This window comes from Cherax quadricarinatus, chromosome 49 (genome assembly GCF_038502225.1).
Source record: "Cherax quadricarinatus isolate ZL_2023a chromosome 49, ASM3850222v1, whole genome shotgun sequence".
In the NCBI taxonomy this organism is placed as follows: domain Eukaryota; kingdom Metazoa; phylum Arthropoda; class Malacostraca; order Decapoda; family Parastacidae; genus Cherax; species Cherax quadricarinatus.
The window spans coordinates 18,970,928-18,988,231 of NC_091340.1; the positions used below are offsets into that span (position 1 = coordinate 18,970,928).

A 17,304-nucleotide genomic window follows, 5' to 3' on the forward strand; every position below is an offset into this window, starting at 1 on the left:
TTTGTGAAGTTTCCTGCCTGGGGTACACCTGACTGCTCTGGGTTTGGCTCTACTCTCGTCTCCTGATCAGGAAGATGCCACCCTGGAGTACCAGTTGCTTGCTGGATTACCGTAGCAGAGGCACAGGCCTGTTGGTGCGGGCTTTCACAGTGGGCATTGTGTGCAAAATTTTGCATTGTAATGTGTATTGTTTAAAAGTCACTAAAATTGTAAATAGTTACACACTTGAGTATATGGGTATGGTTAAATTGCTTTTCTAAAAAATTCTGCAATCTCTTGTAAATAACAGTAAAGTGAAGAGTAGTTATGGTGCTGGGAAAATGTAGCATTTCTAGTAGTCTTGTTTACCGCCTTCAGACTTAAGCAATATACTTTTACTAGCCGTATCCTGAGGGACACAGCTAGCTTTTGTGAGACTTCGTCTGGAGGTGGGGGTGTTATGGGGCTATAGGACCCAACATGTATTTATAAGTAACAGTTACTCTGGAATACCTAATTATATTGAATTGATGGGGACTTTGCTCTAAATGTCAGAAGGACTGATCAACCTTATGACTGAGGCAGCTGGGTCAAGCCTATTTTTTTCAATATAATAGGTTATACTATAGACACATAAACACACAAATTTAAATAAGTAGTTTATAAAGTTGTATTTCCTTTTGTAGAAGTAAAATTAAGGTGTGGTAGAATTGTGGTAACTGGAGAATTGTGCTTGGCAACAGTCTTTTGTTTTGGTGGGAGGAGCAAGTTGTATTTCCTTTTGTAAAAGTAAAATTAAGGTGTGGTAGAATTGTGGTAACTGGAGAATTGTGCTTGGCAAATAAGTAGTTTATAAAGTTGTATTTCCTCTGGAGAATTGTGCTTGGCAACAGTCTCTTAGCCTCTCTCTCTCTCCCTCGACTGACTCGGTCTCTCTGTGGCTGGCCTTCAACCTGGCAGGATCTCTGGGTCCTTCTTCTATCTTTTGGGGCATTATGTGTGCTCCAGGGGTGAGTTTTTTTATAATTTAAGTTGTGACCACCATACCCAGGGTGACTAAAGTGTGTCAAAACACTGGTTAGCCCAGAGTTATGTCAAGGAGAGAGAGGACTAAAGTTGTTGAGATATACCATGTGGGAGAACAGCTATGCAGTGTGTAGATCGTTGTTTTGAAAATGTGAGGCTGTAATTGTATATTCTGTACATATCTATTGAGAATACAGTTATATTTTTATAGTAGTAGTTTACATAACCTGTGAAGAGGGCTGGTGAAAGGGTATCAGAGACACTCAGGATGATCAGCCATGATGTAAGTATTACCCCTAGACAAATAAGGCCATTAAGTAAAAGCTACCCCACACTAGAACATGTAGTGAGAACCTTACTATCAAAGTATTAAGGGACAAACCAACGTAACAGTCTTTAGTCAGCGATTTTCGAGATTGGAGCAGTGGATGCCGGGTGCCATCCCCGGTTTTCTTGTTTGGTGAGTCACCCAGCTCCCGTTTTCTATGGGTGAATGCTGGGTGAGCGCCCGTTTTCTTTTGGCTGCCCATTCTCTGTGATTGAGTCTGGAGGGACTCATTTATACTGGTTTATATTGTAAAACACTAGTTTTACAGCTTTTTTCAAAGGACCTTGGCTCGTAGGTTATTTGTACACTGTAGTACAACATATTTGGACCACAGTGTGGCCTTTATCCGGTTCGAGCACGACCAATATGTTGAGAAATGGCATTACCAGTTAAGTTTAAAGAGTTTGTACTGAACTTAGAAAGACAACTCATCGCCTGCACAGCCGCCCCTGCAGACGAGGTCTTGAGAAACTGTTGAAGTCATCTCTCAACGGGCTGTAAAGATTTATAATTTGTAAGATTATAAATTACCCCTAGGGGATGTTATGTCAGCATATTTCATTCACTGATGGCTGACAAACTTACTTGTGTGGACTCAAAAGTCCGCCCCATACTGCCGACTATAGGTTGATTACAAACTCCTTGCGACCCAAGAACTGTGCAGTCCCCCGTACTACAAGAAATTCGCAACCTACCTTGCTCTTGTAGCGTGAGCTATGGTGTTATTCACACCTTCGACAGGTATCGGTGACTTGATAGAAGCTGAAGTGTCCTTGGTTGTCCACGTCTTCCATAGTCTAGGAATACGCACACTGGTACACTATGTTCCACAAGATTTGTCTTTATTGTTCACAATCTTATCACTAAAGAAGCTGATCACACTTCTCTTAAGTGTTTATTGTGTTTTATGAGATACTTTGTTCACACTAACGCACAGATCGTTCTTTGTTGGTTATCCTGGCGTCAGTGTCACTCTCAGTAGAGTCAAAAGTAATCTGAAGACGCCACAGCGCCCCACGCCATCACTCCCCTAGCACAAAAAAAAGCTGACCTAGTACTTTTGCTTCCTTGCCACTTCCTCGATGAAGCAAAGCAGAATATTTGATTCTTGCTGTGTTAAGCATAGACAACAATGTCCACTGTCTTTACTATGGTAACAAAGTGGGAGCAGGATTTTCCTTAATTGTCCTGCTAAAGTAAGAGATGTACTGTCTCTTATTAAAATACACTCTGCAACACTCTGCAAGGAGCAGTGGTCACTTGACCACGTTGCATACTCGTACGGCATCTGTGATCAATTACTCACTGTAGCAGTAAACAAGACGCTTGCCCCTTCTGAGAGGGCTGGGCCCCTCAGGGCTGAAAGGGGCTGAAGGGGGCTGATACCCCCCTCCTGGAGAAAATTTCTCCACAGTTTCTGTGACGTCTATGATGTCTGAGGACTTCTCATTGATTCTTTGATGCCACTTCTTATATTTATTCGTTATTCCATCCACATTCGTGTATGATACCTTCAACTTCTGTTCTAAAACTGTGGTCCTGGGAGAATATTGGGGTTAGGAGAGCAGAAGCCCTGGCGGTTTGCAGCCAGAAGGGCATGTCCCAGACTGATTTCAGACAATGCAGGGAACTTTGTTGCTGGTGCTTCTTATATAAGTAAGATCTTTGATCAGCCATCATTTAGTCCATGACAGAAGGCTCGAACCTGTTCTTCCCATGAATGATCAAGAAATCATAGAGGAGCTTATTAATTTTGAACGTGAGCAACTCAGACGTAAATTCAAACACCTTAACAAAGTGATCGAACGTTGGGAGAAATTTTGGCGAGAAGACTATCTCACCTCGTTGAGAGAACACTTATATGTAGCTGGTGTTCCTGAAAAACATAAGTCCTAAAGACCTGGTGACATAGTGCTTATTGGCAATGATGGTCTGATGTCTCAATGGCCTCTTGGAAAAATTGTGACCATATATTCTGATGCAAATGGAATCATCAGGACAATTGATGTTTTAAGCAAAGGGGCAATGAATAAGCGGACAATATATAAATTTGTGTCGTTAGAATTATAGTGTTGAAGAAATTAGTAATTCTCCAGAAGCCCCACAGACTAAAGCTGTTCAGGAAAGACAAGCAGCAGGGGTGGCGAGTGAGAAAATCAAATTAATGTTAAGTGATGAATAGTTCACATGCAGCAAACCTCCGCCGCCCCCCAGTGTGGAGAAATTTCTCCAGGAGGTGGGGTGTATCAGCCCCTTCAGCCTTTCAGCCCTGAGGGGCCCAGCCCTCTCAGAAGAGGCAAGCATCTTGTAATTACAAGCAGATGTTTAACCAGTGTGTACCAGTCATAGTTCATGCAACTTCTTTGCAAGAGATAAGTGTTGCAACCATTGTGAGATAGCGAGTGTAAATAATCTCTGTACTGCAACAGGAAAGGTACAGAGAAACTTCTACCTCACTTTATTCACATGTTGGACATAATGAACTCTAAGTGATTGAGACATATCAAGAAATCAAGCATCTGTGTTGCAAATTGTTGCAGTTTGGCAAGGAAGGCAAATATGTTTGTATCAGCAAATCCTTTATGTAGAGAGACGCCGATGGCAGCGGCGGCTGGAGCGGGGCAGGGGCGATCAGATTACTTTTAACCCTGCCAAGGGAAACATTAACACAGAGATAAGGGCACAGCAGAACACTTACAAAGAAGTGAGAACAGCTTCTTTAGTGATATGAGTGTGAACCATAGACAAATCTTGATGAACAGTGTAAACAACGAATGTTGCGAATTTCCCAACAGAGTGAAAGACTGTGCAACATTCTTCAGAATGTGTCTGCTTCAATCATGACAGCAGATAACCAGGTGCAACTACAGGTTATCTACAAATACACAGGTACATTTGATAAACATGACAGGGGTAGGTCAGCTGCACAGCAGATATTCAATTCATGTCTTATTTGATGTACCATTACCCGGTGATGCTAGGGCCATCGAGCCCACACCAGTATGTATAATGTCAGCAGTCAGTTTCTGAGTTATGCTGAATAACACCACTAATATTTATTACAGCCCAAGTGTGGTTACATCGACGACTCCAAGAACTTTCTGGAAGTGGCTGCTGAACAGTGTAGTCATCAAGTTAAGTCCCATTACAGTTCACTTATTATATAACTCGCTTGTATGTATGCAAAACCCCACAGCATTTACAGTGCTTCATGACTCAAGACACCATAATATAATACTTCCAGTGCTTCATGATTCAAGACACCATAATATAATACTTCCAGTGCTTCATGACACAAGACACCATAATATAATACTTCCAGTGCTTCATGACTCAAGACACCATAATATAATACTTCCAGTGCTTCATGACTCAAGACACCATAATATAATACTTCCAGTGCTTCATGACACAAGACACCATAATATAATACTTCCAGTGCTTCATGACTCAAGACACCATAATATAATACTTCCAGTGCTTCATGACACAAGACACCATAATATAATACTTCCAGTGCTTCATGACACAAGACACCATAATATAATACTTCCAGTGCTTCATGACACAAGACACCATAATATAATACTTCCAGTGCTTCATGACTCAAGACACCATAATATAATACTTCCAGTGCTTCATGACACAAGACACCATAATATAATACTTCCAGTGCTTCATGATTCAAGACACCATAATATAATACTTCCAGTGCTTCATGACTCAAGACACCATAATATAATACTTCCAGTGCTTCATGACTCAAGACACCATAATATAATACTTCCAGTGCTTCATGACTCAAGACACCATAATATAATACTTCCAGTGCTTCATGACACAAGACACCATAATATAATACTTCCAGTGCTTCATGACACAAGACACCATAATATAATACTTCCAGTGCTTCATGACTCAAGACACCATAATATAATACTTCCAGTGCTTCATGACACAAGACACCATAATATAATACTTCCAGTGCTTCATGACTCAAGACACCATAATATAATACTTCCAGTGCTTCATGACACAAGACACCATAATATAATACTTCCAGTGCTTCATGACTCAAGACACCATAATATAATACTTCCAGTGCTTCATGACACAAGACACCATAATATAATACTTCCAGTGCTTCATGACACAAGACACCATAATATAATACTTCCAGTGCTTCATGACTCAAGACACCATAATATAATACTTCCAGTGCTTCATGACACAAGACACCATAATATAATACTTCCAGTGCTTCATGATTCAAGACACCATAATATAATACTTCCAGTGCTTCATGACACAAGACACCATAATATAATACTTCCAGTGCTTCATGACACAAGACACCATAATATAATACTTCCAGTGCTTCATGATTCAAGACACCATAATATAATACTTCCAGTGCTTCATGACAAAAGACACCATAATATAATACTTCCAGTGCTTCATGACACAAGACACCATAATATAATACTTCCAGTGCTTCGTGACTCAAGACACCATAATATAATACTTCCAGTGCTTCATGACACAAGACACCATAATATAATACTTCCAGTGCTTCATGATTCAAGACACCATAATATAATACTTCCAGTGCTTCATGACACAAGACACCATAATATAATACTTCCAGTGCTTCATGATTCAAGACACCATAATATAATACTTCCAGTGCTTCATGACACAAGACACCATAATATCACGACTGCAAAAAAGAAAACACTGAGTTTTAGGACTCACGTGCCGTGGGTTCGATTCCCACCCGTTCCTTCATTTAATTCTAGTTGTTCCTAATAGATCACAAATTCTTCCTACCAGATTCTTAGCACATTCTCCATCAAATGTCAACCGTCTTAATTTTTTTCCCATTTTTTATATCAGTGTTGCTTAGATTAATCAGAAAAAAATGAATGGATTTTACAAAGGAATACAGACTTATGTCTTTTTTCTTTACTTAGTTATAAAACAGTGATAAATTTTCTGTCATCTGAATACCTGTTTACGGAGGCATCAGCGAGAATATTTATCTAAAAATGCGACACTTTCCATTTTAACCCTTAATTCAGATTTCGTTTTTCAAAAAATAATTGTAAATATTGTAAACTTGGGCGAACGAGAATTAATTATATCTGCATGTAGATACAAGTTACTTTACACAAGATACTTTATACAAGATACTTTATGCAAGATACTTTACACAAGATACTTTGCACAAGATACTTTACACAAGATACTTTACACAAGATACTTTACACAAGATACTTTACACAAGATACTTTACACAAGATACTTTACACAAGATACTTTATGCAAGATACTTTATGCAAGATACTTTACACAAGATACTTTACACAAGATACTTTACACAAAATACTTTATACAAGATACTTTACACAAGATACTTTACACAAGATACTTTACACAAGATACTTTACACATGAATTAAAAATTTTAAATGCAACTAAATAAAGTTTTCCTGAGTAATAAATTAAAATTTGTAATATAGCAATGAAAATTTTCCTGATAATTTTCAGAAAAAAATTATTAAATAACAAACATCATAAAACCGCATAATTTTTTCCAATTTGTATTTTTATTTACATTACGTTTAAAGTTCTATACAATTTTGTAAGAAAAAATATTCGACCCTAATTGTTTGAAAAGTATATAAAATTGGCAGAATGTCAAATCAGCACCAAACACATTCAAAAAATTAATGGAAAAATATTTCCTATTAAGTTCGAGCAGCATAAAGGGTTTGAAGATTATCAGAAGAAACATTATTATTATATGGAAAATTTGATTAACAAAATTGGCAACTTCAAATTTGCATAGTTCATAATGAGTAACAAATTGTCTTTAAACTAAACTCAACCAGGAAAATGTTCATTGTGGATCAAAATATATATTTTCCTGTAACTGATCTGGTTACAACGATTTCAAGCTTGGTTACCATTTCCATAAAATTTCAAATTTTCACCAACTCAGATTAAACTTTTAAAGGCTCAACCTTCTTATAGAATTTATAGTTAATAATATTTTGGATGTTATCCATGCCATTCCAGAATGCCTTGGATAAACAATTTTAGTTCTAGTGAACGTGAACATGCGTAATGTTCCAGAAATTTGGTCCTCGTTACCGTGCTCAAGTGTTGAATAAGGCATTCACGAGTATTAAGCAAAATACAACTGATAAGCTGGTAGATAAAAATCAAGCAACCTATTAAGGCAGAACAATAGGGATACCTAATAATACCCTAATACAAATATTGATGAAGAATAGTTCACACAGGTATTAGTTCATGCAGGTATTAGTTCATGCAGGTGTTAGTTCATGCAGTGTTTAGTGTGTACACAGACCTCTGTTTTATATCATGTCTGTGACTCATGAAATAATAATAACATGATTCCAAACAAATGATGGAATGGGTGGGACAAGAACCCATGGCCATTGCGTCTTAAAACTCACAAGTCAGTGAGTGGCTAACACACTGACCTCTCAGATGTAGGACTCACTCGCCACCTGTTCATACCCCCACGTGCTCGCTAGTTTGTTTATGTGACTTAACAAAGTGTACATATCAAGTGTGAAATATAAGCTGGAAAGCAGATGTAAATGCAGTATTTGCACAAAGTATTCACAAACAAGACAAATAAAGCGTGGAAAACATTTGCACATGGAGCATGTATAAAGTGTAACTACTTAGAATAATACACATAAATAACCCACACATAGGAGAGAGAAGCTTAAAACGACATTTCGGCCCTACTTGGACCATTTACAAAGTCACACTAGTGTAACTTTGTAAATGGTTGGAACTGGACCGAAACGTTGTCGTAAGCTCCTCTCTCCTATGTACGGGGTATTTGTTTATTGTTCCAGTCACCATACAGTGCCTTTTTGCTATTTACCAAGTATAAGATAACAGCAGGAAAGCAGGAGCAGTGAGTGCAACTTGCAGCCACCGCCAGTCCCTGATGAAGACAGCCAACACTCCTGTCATAGCCATACCAAGTGCACTTGATGTATGAATGAATGTCCCACAGAATGTCCGCCATTTATCTCCAATTAACTCTAGAGCTGAAAAAAGGGGAAATACAAAATTAATTACAGGTATTCATGAGTATTTCTGACTTACAACATTTTGCAATGAAATATTTTCCAATGATCATGTATTCTGAATTAATTTTTAATGAGAAATATAAAAGCGTTTATATCCAGTAAACTGTATCCATGTAAACTATTGTATGTTTTAAAACGTATATTAACAAACGATCAAAAGTATTACAAAAAATATAATTCTTCAATTATAATGCAAATTTGGATGGATTTTGTCCATGAATATATACACTGAGAGATGTATATATCTGTTTATATATGCTGAGAATTTACTTAAATTCTGCAGCCTTAATGACCCCTAGTGTAGTCGATTAGATTTAAATCCCCATTAGCCAATGATTTAGTTATTAATTTTCATTTATCGGTGTAAGAAGCAATTAATATCATTTATGAAGTTATCTACATAGAACAATCAAGTAACTTAAAAATATGAAGAGATATGTAAATACTGTATAGTGGTTTCCTTCTTTATAAACGGTGAATAAATTATTTATTTCATTGTTATATATAACACTGAATTCAACAAACATTGTATCAAAAATGTTAATGTTCTAATATCGACATTTTACCTTATTCAGAACACCATTCAAGGGTTTTAGTCACGATATTCAGCTTAACAAAACTTTCCAGAGAGCATGAACAGTAAGTGAATTATTTTGAGCCCAGCCAAGCATGTGAATAATAGAAGCGCTAAACCTTTACACATTAAACAGTGGCTGGGGAACTGGAAGAATTCAGGTTCGATCTAAGGGAAGAAAAGTCCAATGCTTTTAATCAGGAGTCTTTAGCTAGCATCCCGGAACTTTGTCTGAGAGGCAAACATTGTTCAGTATAGAAGAGTGGAGGAGTTGGGCCATAATGAATACCCTACGGATATCTGAAAGATGTTTACTTGAGTCATTTATATTTTCTTTGAAATAAATGTTTGGTATGTTACCATTTGGTTACCTGAAGAGAAAAAGGCTCACAAGGATAGAAATTATATTTCCAAGGTTTTCTTTCCTGTGAGTATCATCTAATCTGTCAACCTGGCATCATCCTCGGTCTCAAGGAGGTGTCTTTCAGGGAGTACATTGGATGTTGTTAACTTCTGATGTAAGTATCCCAAAGACTGGGAAGATTCATCCAACTTTATATATATTTATTCACACAGTGAGGTTAGCATGAGCCCCACTTGATCACAACTGCAGTTTTTTTTTACTGACGAATCATCAGCTTGGCAGTGGCAATCGTGCTCTAGCTCAAGTCCCTTCAAAATCGGAACTCAGTTCCTTCACAGTATCCATCTCTTGGAACACTGTTCCCTGGTATTCCCTGTTTTCAGCCATCAAACTACCAGTAAAGAAAATTTATACCAACTGCGAGGCTGCCTATGGTGGAAATTTACACCTAAATTTTAGCTCCAGAATGGTTACTATCGGCAGGGTCAGTCGTACGTCAGAAAAGACGAGTTTCTGTCATGGGTGTGTGTACGGTATAGAAAAAAATATTGATGTATGTATACCGCATAGAAAAATACTGGTGTATGTATACCGCATAGAAAAAAATACTGGTGTATGTATACCGCATAGAAAAATACTGGTGTATGTATACCGCATAGAAAAAATACTGGTGTATGTATGCCTTCCTGTAGGCTTTTTTCACCCTGAACTGTGTACCTCTTCAGTACAGGAAAGACTGTGCTATAACTTAAATTGCCAGGCATACCATCTAAAGGGGACAAAAAGATACAAAACATCCAGGCCATGGGAAAACCTGGGTAGCCACAGCCACTCAAGAGGGAGAGGTTTTTTAGTGCCAGGAAGGAAAAAAAACTGGCAGGAAATGGCAGAAATCGTACACCAAATCCAGTCATTCCTGGAGTGGAACCACAGTCGATGGCCTCCACTCCAAACCAACAGATACAGATACTAATGCCGGAAAAAAAATCCCCCCCCAGTACCAACAATACCACCAGTCCGATAACATTCTTCTTGGCAAATATACAGGGCCTAAAGCCAGCAACAAACAACAAAATACCTTTCATCCGTGGACTGCTTGCAGAGGCAAAGGCAATGTTCGCGGCTTTCACTGAGACTCACATAAAGGATCACTTGGACAACGAAATATGGATCCCAGGTTACAACCTATACAGATGTGACAGAGTGAACAGGCAAAAGGGGGGGGGGGGGTTGGCCTGTACATTGCAGAGTCACTTGTTTGCACAGAACTGCTAAATGCCTCAAATGATGTAGTGGAAGTTTTAGCAGTAAAGGTCGAGAACCAAAACCTAGTCATTGTGGTAGTCTACAAGCCTCCGGATGCAACATCCCAGCAATTCCAGGAACAGAAGTTAAAAATTGACCACTGTCTGGAAAATCTTCCAGCTCCTGCACCCAACATCTTGCTCCTGGGGGATTTCAACTTAAGGCACCTAAAATGGAGGAATATAGCAAATAATATTGTTGCAGTAATAACACCAGGAGGCAGCTCTGATGAAAACTCACACTCACGCGAGCTTTTAAATCTCTGCACAAAATTCAATTTAAACCAGCAAATAATAGAGCCTACTAGACTGGAGAATACACTAGACCTCATCTTCACTAACAATGATGATCTGATAAGAAATGTCACCATATCAAAAACAATATACTCAGATCACAACATAATTGAGGTTCAGTCATGTATGCGCAAAGCCCCAGACCGACATAATGAGATTAGTCACGAGGGAGCATTCACCAAATTCAACTTCAATAACAAAAACATAAAGTGGGACCAAGTAAACCAAGTCCTAACCGATATAAGCTGGGAAGATATACTAAGCAACACAGACCCCAACTTATGCCTAGAACAGATTAACTCGGTGGCACTCGATGTATGCACAAGGCTTATTCCTCTAAGAAAAAGGAGGAGTAGATGTAAAATAGAAAGAGACAGGCGCTCCCTTTACAGGCGACGGAAAAGGATAACAGAGCGGCTAAAAGTGGTCAATATATCTGAAATGCGTAGGGAGACACTGGTCAGAGAAATAGCAAGCATCGAACTTAAGCTAAAAGAATCCTTTAGGAGTCAGGAATCGCGGGAAGAACTAAAAGCCATAAATGAAATCGAAAGAAACCCAAAGTATTTCTTCTCCTATGCCAAATCAAAATCGAGAACAACGTCCAGTATTGGGCCCCTACTTAAACAAGATGGGTCCTACACAGATGACAGCAAGGAAATGAGTGAGCTACTCAAGTCCCAACATGACTCAGTTTTTAGCAAGCCGCTAACCAGACTGAGAGTCGAAGATCAAAACGAATTTTTTATGAGAGAGCCACAAAATTTGATTAACACAAGCCTATCTGATGTTATCCTGGCGCCAAATGACTTCGAACAGGCGATAAATGACATGCCCATGCACTCTGCCCCAGGGCCAGACTCATGGAACTCTGTGTTCATCAAGAACTGCAAGAAGCCCCTATCACGAGCCTTTTCCATCCTATGGAGAGGGAGCATGGACACGGGGGTCGTCCCACAGTTACTAAAAACAACAGACATAGCCCCACTCCACAAAGGGGGCAGTAAAGCAACAGCAAAGAACTACAGACCAATAGCACTAACATCCCATATCATAAAAATCTTTGAAAGGGTCCTAAGAAGCAAGATCACCACCCATCTAGAAACCCATCAGTTACACAACCCAGGGCAACATGGGTTTAGAACAGGTCGCTCCTGTCTGTCTCAACTATTGGATCACTACGACAAGGTCCTAAATGCACTAGAAGACAAAAAGAATGCAGATGTAATATATACAGACTTTGCAAAAGCCTTCGACAATTGTGACCATGGCGTAATAGCGCACAAAATGCGTGCTAAAGGAATAACAGGAAAAGTCGGTCGATGGATCTATAATTTCCTCACTAACAGAACACAGAGAGTAGTCGTCAACAGAGTAAAGTCCGAGGCAGCTACGGTGAAAAGCTCTGTTCCACAAGGCACAGTACTCGCTCCCATCTTGTTCCTCATCCTCATATCCGACATAGACAAGGATGTCAGCCACAGCACCGTGTCTTCCTTTGCAGATGACACCCGAATCTGCATGACAGTGTCTTCCATTGCAGACACTGCAAGGCTCCAGGCGGACATCAACCAAATCTTTCAGTGGGCTGCAGAAAACAATATGAAGTTCAACGATGAGAAATTTCAATTACTCAGATATGGTAAACATGAGGAAATTAAATCTTCATCAGAGTACAAAACAAATTCTGGCCACAAAATAGAGCGAAACACCAACGTCAAAGACCTGGGAGTGATCATGTCGGAGGAGCTCACCTTCAAGGACCATAACATTGTATCAATCGCATCTGCTAGAAAAATGACAGGATGGATAATGAGAACCTTCAAAACTAGGGAGGCAAAGCCCATGATGACACTCTTCAGGTCACTTGTTCTATCTAGGCTGGAATATTGCTGCACACTAACAGCACCTTTCAAGGCAGGTGAAATTGCCGACCTAGAAAATGTACAGAGAACTTTCACGGCGCGCATAACGGAGATAAAACACCTCAATTATTGGGAGCGCTTGAGGTTCCTAAACCTGTATTCCCTGGAACGCAGGAGGGAGAGATACATGATTATATACACCTGGAAAATCCTAGAGGGACTAGTACCGAACTTGCACACGAAAATCACTCACTACGAAAGCAAAAGACTTGGCAGACGATGCACCATCCCCCCAATGAAAAGCAGGGGTGTCACTAGCACGTTAAGAGACCATACAAGAAGTGTCAGGGGCCCGAGACTGTTCAACTGCCTCCCAGCACACATAAGGGGGATTACCAACAGACCCCTGGCAGTCTTCAAGCTGGCACTGGACAAGCACCTAAAGTCAGTTCCTGATCAGCCGGGCTGTGGCTCGTACGTTGGTTTGCGTGCAGCCAGCAGCAACAGCCTGGTTGATCAGGCTCTGATCCACTAGGAGGCCTGGTCACAGACCGGGCCGTGGGGGCGTTGACCCCCGGAACTCTCTCCAGGTAAACTCCAGATAGAAAAATACTGGTGTATGTATACCGCATAGAAAAAATACTGGTGTATGTATACTGCATAGAAAAAATACTGGTGTATGTATACTGCATAGAAAAAACTCTGGTGTATGTGTACAGTATAGAAAAAATACTGGTGTATGTGTATGGTATAGAAAAAATACTGGTGTATGTGTATGGTATAGAAAAAATACTGGTGTATGTGTATGGTATAGAAAAAATACTGGTGTATGTGTATGGTATAGAAAAAATACTGGTGCATGTGTATGGTATAGAAAAAATACTGGTGTATGTGTATGGTATAGAAAAAATGCTGGTGTATGTATACCGCATAGAAAAAATACTGGTGTATGTATACCACATAGAAAAAATACTGGTGTATGTGTACGGTATAGAAAAAATACTGGTGTATGTGTACGGTATAGAAAAAATACTGGTGTATGTGTACGGTATAGAAAAAATACTGGTGTATGTGTATGGTATAGAAAAAATACTGGTGTATGTGTACGGTATAGAAAAAATACTGGTGTATGTGTACGGTATAGAAAAAATACTGGTGAATGTGTACGGTATAGAAAAAATACTGGTGTATGTGTATAGTATAGAAAAAATACTGGTGTATATGTATGGTATAGAAAAAATACTGGTATATGTGTACGGTATAGAAAAAATACTTGTGTATGTGTACGGTATATAAAAAATACTGGTGTATGTGTATGGTATAGAAAAAATACTGGTGTATGTGTACGGTATAGAAAAAATACTGGTGTATGTGTACGGTATAGAAAAAATACTGGTGTATGTGTATGGTATAGAAAAAATACTGGTGTATGTGTACGGTATAGAAAAAATACTGGAGTAAAGTGGTCCCCCGCTTTTCGTAGTTCCCGGCAATCGTAAAATTTGCCAATCATAGAGGTATTTTCGTATAAACATGGACTCGCTTTTCATAGGTTGACTCGCGAGTCGTAGTTCATCCGGGACGCGTACCCATGGCGTGAGCCAGGGCGGCAGCCAGTCTGGCATTGTTTACCAGTGAGCGAAGGTCCCCTCACGTGCTCCAGCGAAATATTTCATAATATTCCATTTATTTTAGGGCTTGCAAGTACTAAATAAGCTACCATGGCTCCAAAGAAAGCTCCTAGTGCCAAGCCTGTGGTAAAGAAGGTGAGAAATACGATTGAATTTAAGAAAACCATCACTGAACAATATGAAAGTGGTACAAGTGTGGCCGAACTGTCCAGGATGTATAAGAAACCCTACACAACCTTATGTTCCATAGAGGCCAAGAAAAATGAAATAAAGGATGCTGTTGTTGCAAAGGGAGTAACTATGCTGACAAAAATGAGATAACCAGTACTGGAGACGTTGAGAAGTTGTTATTGGTGTGGATAAATTAGAAACAATTAGCAGGAGATACTCTTATGACTTCGATTATTTGTGAAAAGGCTAGGCAGTTGCATGAAGATTTGGTAAAGAAATTGCCTGCAAATAGTGGTGAAGTGAGTGAATTTAAGGCCAGCAAAGGCTGGTTTGAGAGATTTAAGAACCGTACTGGCATACACAGTGTGGTAAGGCATGGTGAGGCTGCCAGTTCGGACCACAAGGCGGCTGAAAAATATGTGCATGAATTCCAGGAGTACATGAGGCTGAAGGACTGAAACCTGAACAAGTGTTCAATTGTGACGAAACAGGCCTCTTTTGGAAGAAAATGCCAAAGAGAACCTTCATTACACAAGAGAAAAAGGCAATGCCAGGACACAAGCCTATGAAAGACAGGCTGACGCTAATGTTCTGTGCTAATGCTAGTGGGGATTTCAAAGTGAAGCCATTACTAGTGTACCATTCTGAAAATCCCAGAGTGTTCAGGAAAAACAATGTTATGAAGAGTAAATTGTGTGTGTTTTGGAAATCTAATAGTAAGGCATGGGTCACGAGGGAAATTTTCGTCGAGTGGTTCAATGAAGTGTTTGGCCCTAGTGTGAAGGAGTATCTCCTGGAAAAGAAATTGGATCTCAAGTGCCTGTTAGTAATGGACAATGCACCTGCTCATCCTCCAAACTTGGATGACCTAATTTTCGAGGAGTTTGCGTTCATCACAGTAAAGTTCTTGCCCCCGAATACCACTCCTCTCCTCCAACCCATGGACCAGCAGGTTACCTGGAGTTTATCTGGAGAGAGTTCCGGGTGTCAACGCCCCCGCGGCCCGGTCTGTGACCAGGCCTCCTGGTAAAACGTGTCGAAATGTTTCCACCTGCCGGGAATCGAACCCGGGCCCTCCGTGTGTGAAGCGGTGCTTGACTGTGACCAAAGACACTCACTTGACCCTAAGGGAATTTTGGAGAGAACACTGCATAACCCTTATAGGTATGGCTTTGGAGAGAGTGACTACCAGGACTTTGAACTGTGCCTGGAGAAAATTGTGGCCAGATTGTGTCGACAAGAGGGATTTTGAAGAATTTGGGACTAACCCTAATGAGCCTATGTCTGTTGTAAAATCAATTGTGGCACTGGGGAGTTCCATGGGGTTGGATGTGAGTTTGGAGGATGTGGAGGAATTGGTGGAAGACCACAATGAAGAGCTCACCACTGAGGAGCTGCAAGAGCTTCAGCACGAAGAGCAACACATCGCAGCTCAGAATCTTGTTGCAGAGGAGGAGGAAGAGAGATGGAAGAAGGTGCCTTCTTCAGAAATTAGAGAGATTTTTACTATGTGGGGTAAGATGGAAAGCTTTATGGAGAAACATCACCCTAACAAGGTTGTTGCAAGCCAGGTTAGCAACATGTACAGTGACAAAGTCTTGGGCCATTTTAGGGAAGTGTTAAAGAGACGCCAGAAACAGAGCTCTCTCCACAGTTATTTTGTGAGACAGGACTCCAGTGACTCTCATGGTGGTCCTAGTGGCATTAAGAAACAGAGAAGAGAAGCAAACCCAGAAAAGCAAATGGTACCTGAGGTGTTGATGGAAGGGGATTCCTCTTCCAAACTATAAGCAATCCACTCTCTCTCCTCCTCCAGTCTCCCATACACTAATAAGAATCTCCAATAAAGGTAAGTGTTATGCTGTTAATGTTTCATTCATCATTTCCCATTGTATTGTTTATGTACTACATGCATATTTCATGTTAAAAATTTTTGTTTTAATACTTCTGGGTGTCAGGAACGGATTAATTGTATTTACATTATTTCTTATGGGGAAAATTGATTCGTAAATCGTAAATTTCGTTTATAGTAACGGCTCCAGGAACAGATTAATTACGAACAACGAGGGACCACTGTATGTGTACGGTATAGAAAAAATACTGGTGTATGTGTATGGTGTAGAAAAAATACTGGTGTATGTGTATGGTATAGAAAAAATACTGGTGTATGTGTACGGTATAGAAAAAATACTGGTGTATGTGTACGGTATAGAAAAAATACTGGTGTATGTGTATGGTATAGAAAAAATACTGGTGTATGTGTACGGTATAGAAAAAATACTGGTGTATGTGTACGGTATAGAAAAAATACTGGTGTATGTGTACGGTATAGAAAAAATACTGGTGTATGTGTATGGTATAGAAAAAATACTGGTGTATGTGTATGGTATAGAAAAAATACTGGTGTATGTGTACGGTATAGAAAAAATACTGGTGTATGTGTACGGTATAGAAAAAATACTGGTGTATGTGTATGGTATAGAAAAAATACTGGTGTATGTGTATGGTATAGAAAAAATACTGGTGTATGTGTATGGTATAGAAAAAATACTGGTGTATGTGTATGGTATAGAAAAAATACTGGTGTATGTGCATGGTATAGAAAAAATACTGGTGTATGTGTATGGTAT

General features: G+C 39.5%; 1 protein-coding gene across 2 annotated transcripts in view; it reads right to left on the minus strand.

Annotated features, from left to right (window-relative positions):
- The window catches only part of LOC128697107 (organic cation transporter protein), a 444,009-nt gene that overhangs the window by 231,577 nt on the left and 195,128 nt on the right, over nt 1-17,304 (minus strand). For both annotated transcript variants that reach the window (XM_070095239.1, XM_070095240.1), the window contains exon 5: nt 8,261-8,429. In XM_070095239.1, coding sequence (XP_069951340.1) covers nt 8,261-8,429 — 169 coding nt within the window. The remainder of the gene's footprint in view (nt 1-8,260; nt 8,430-17,304) is intronic.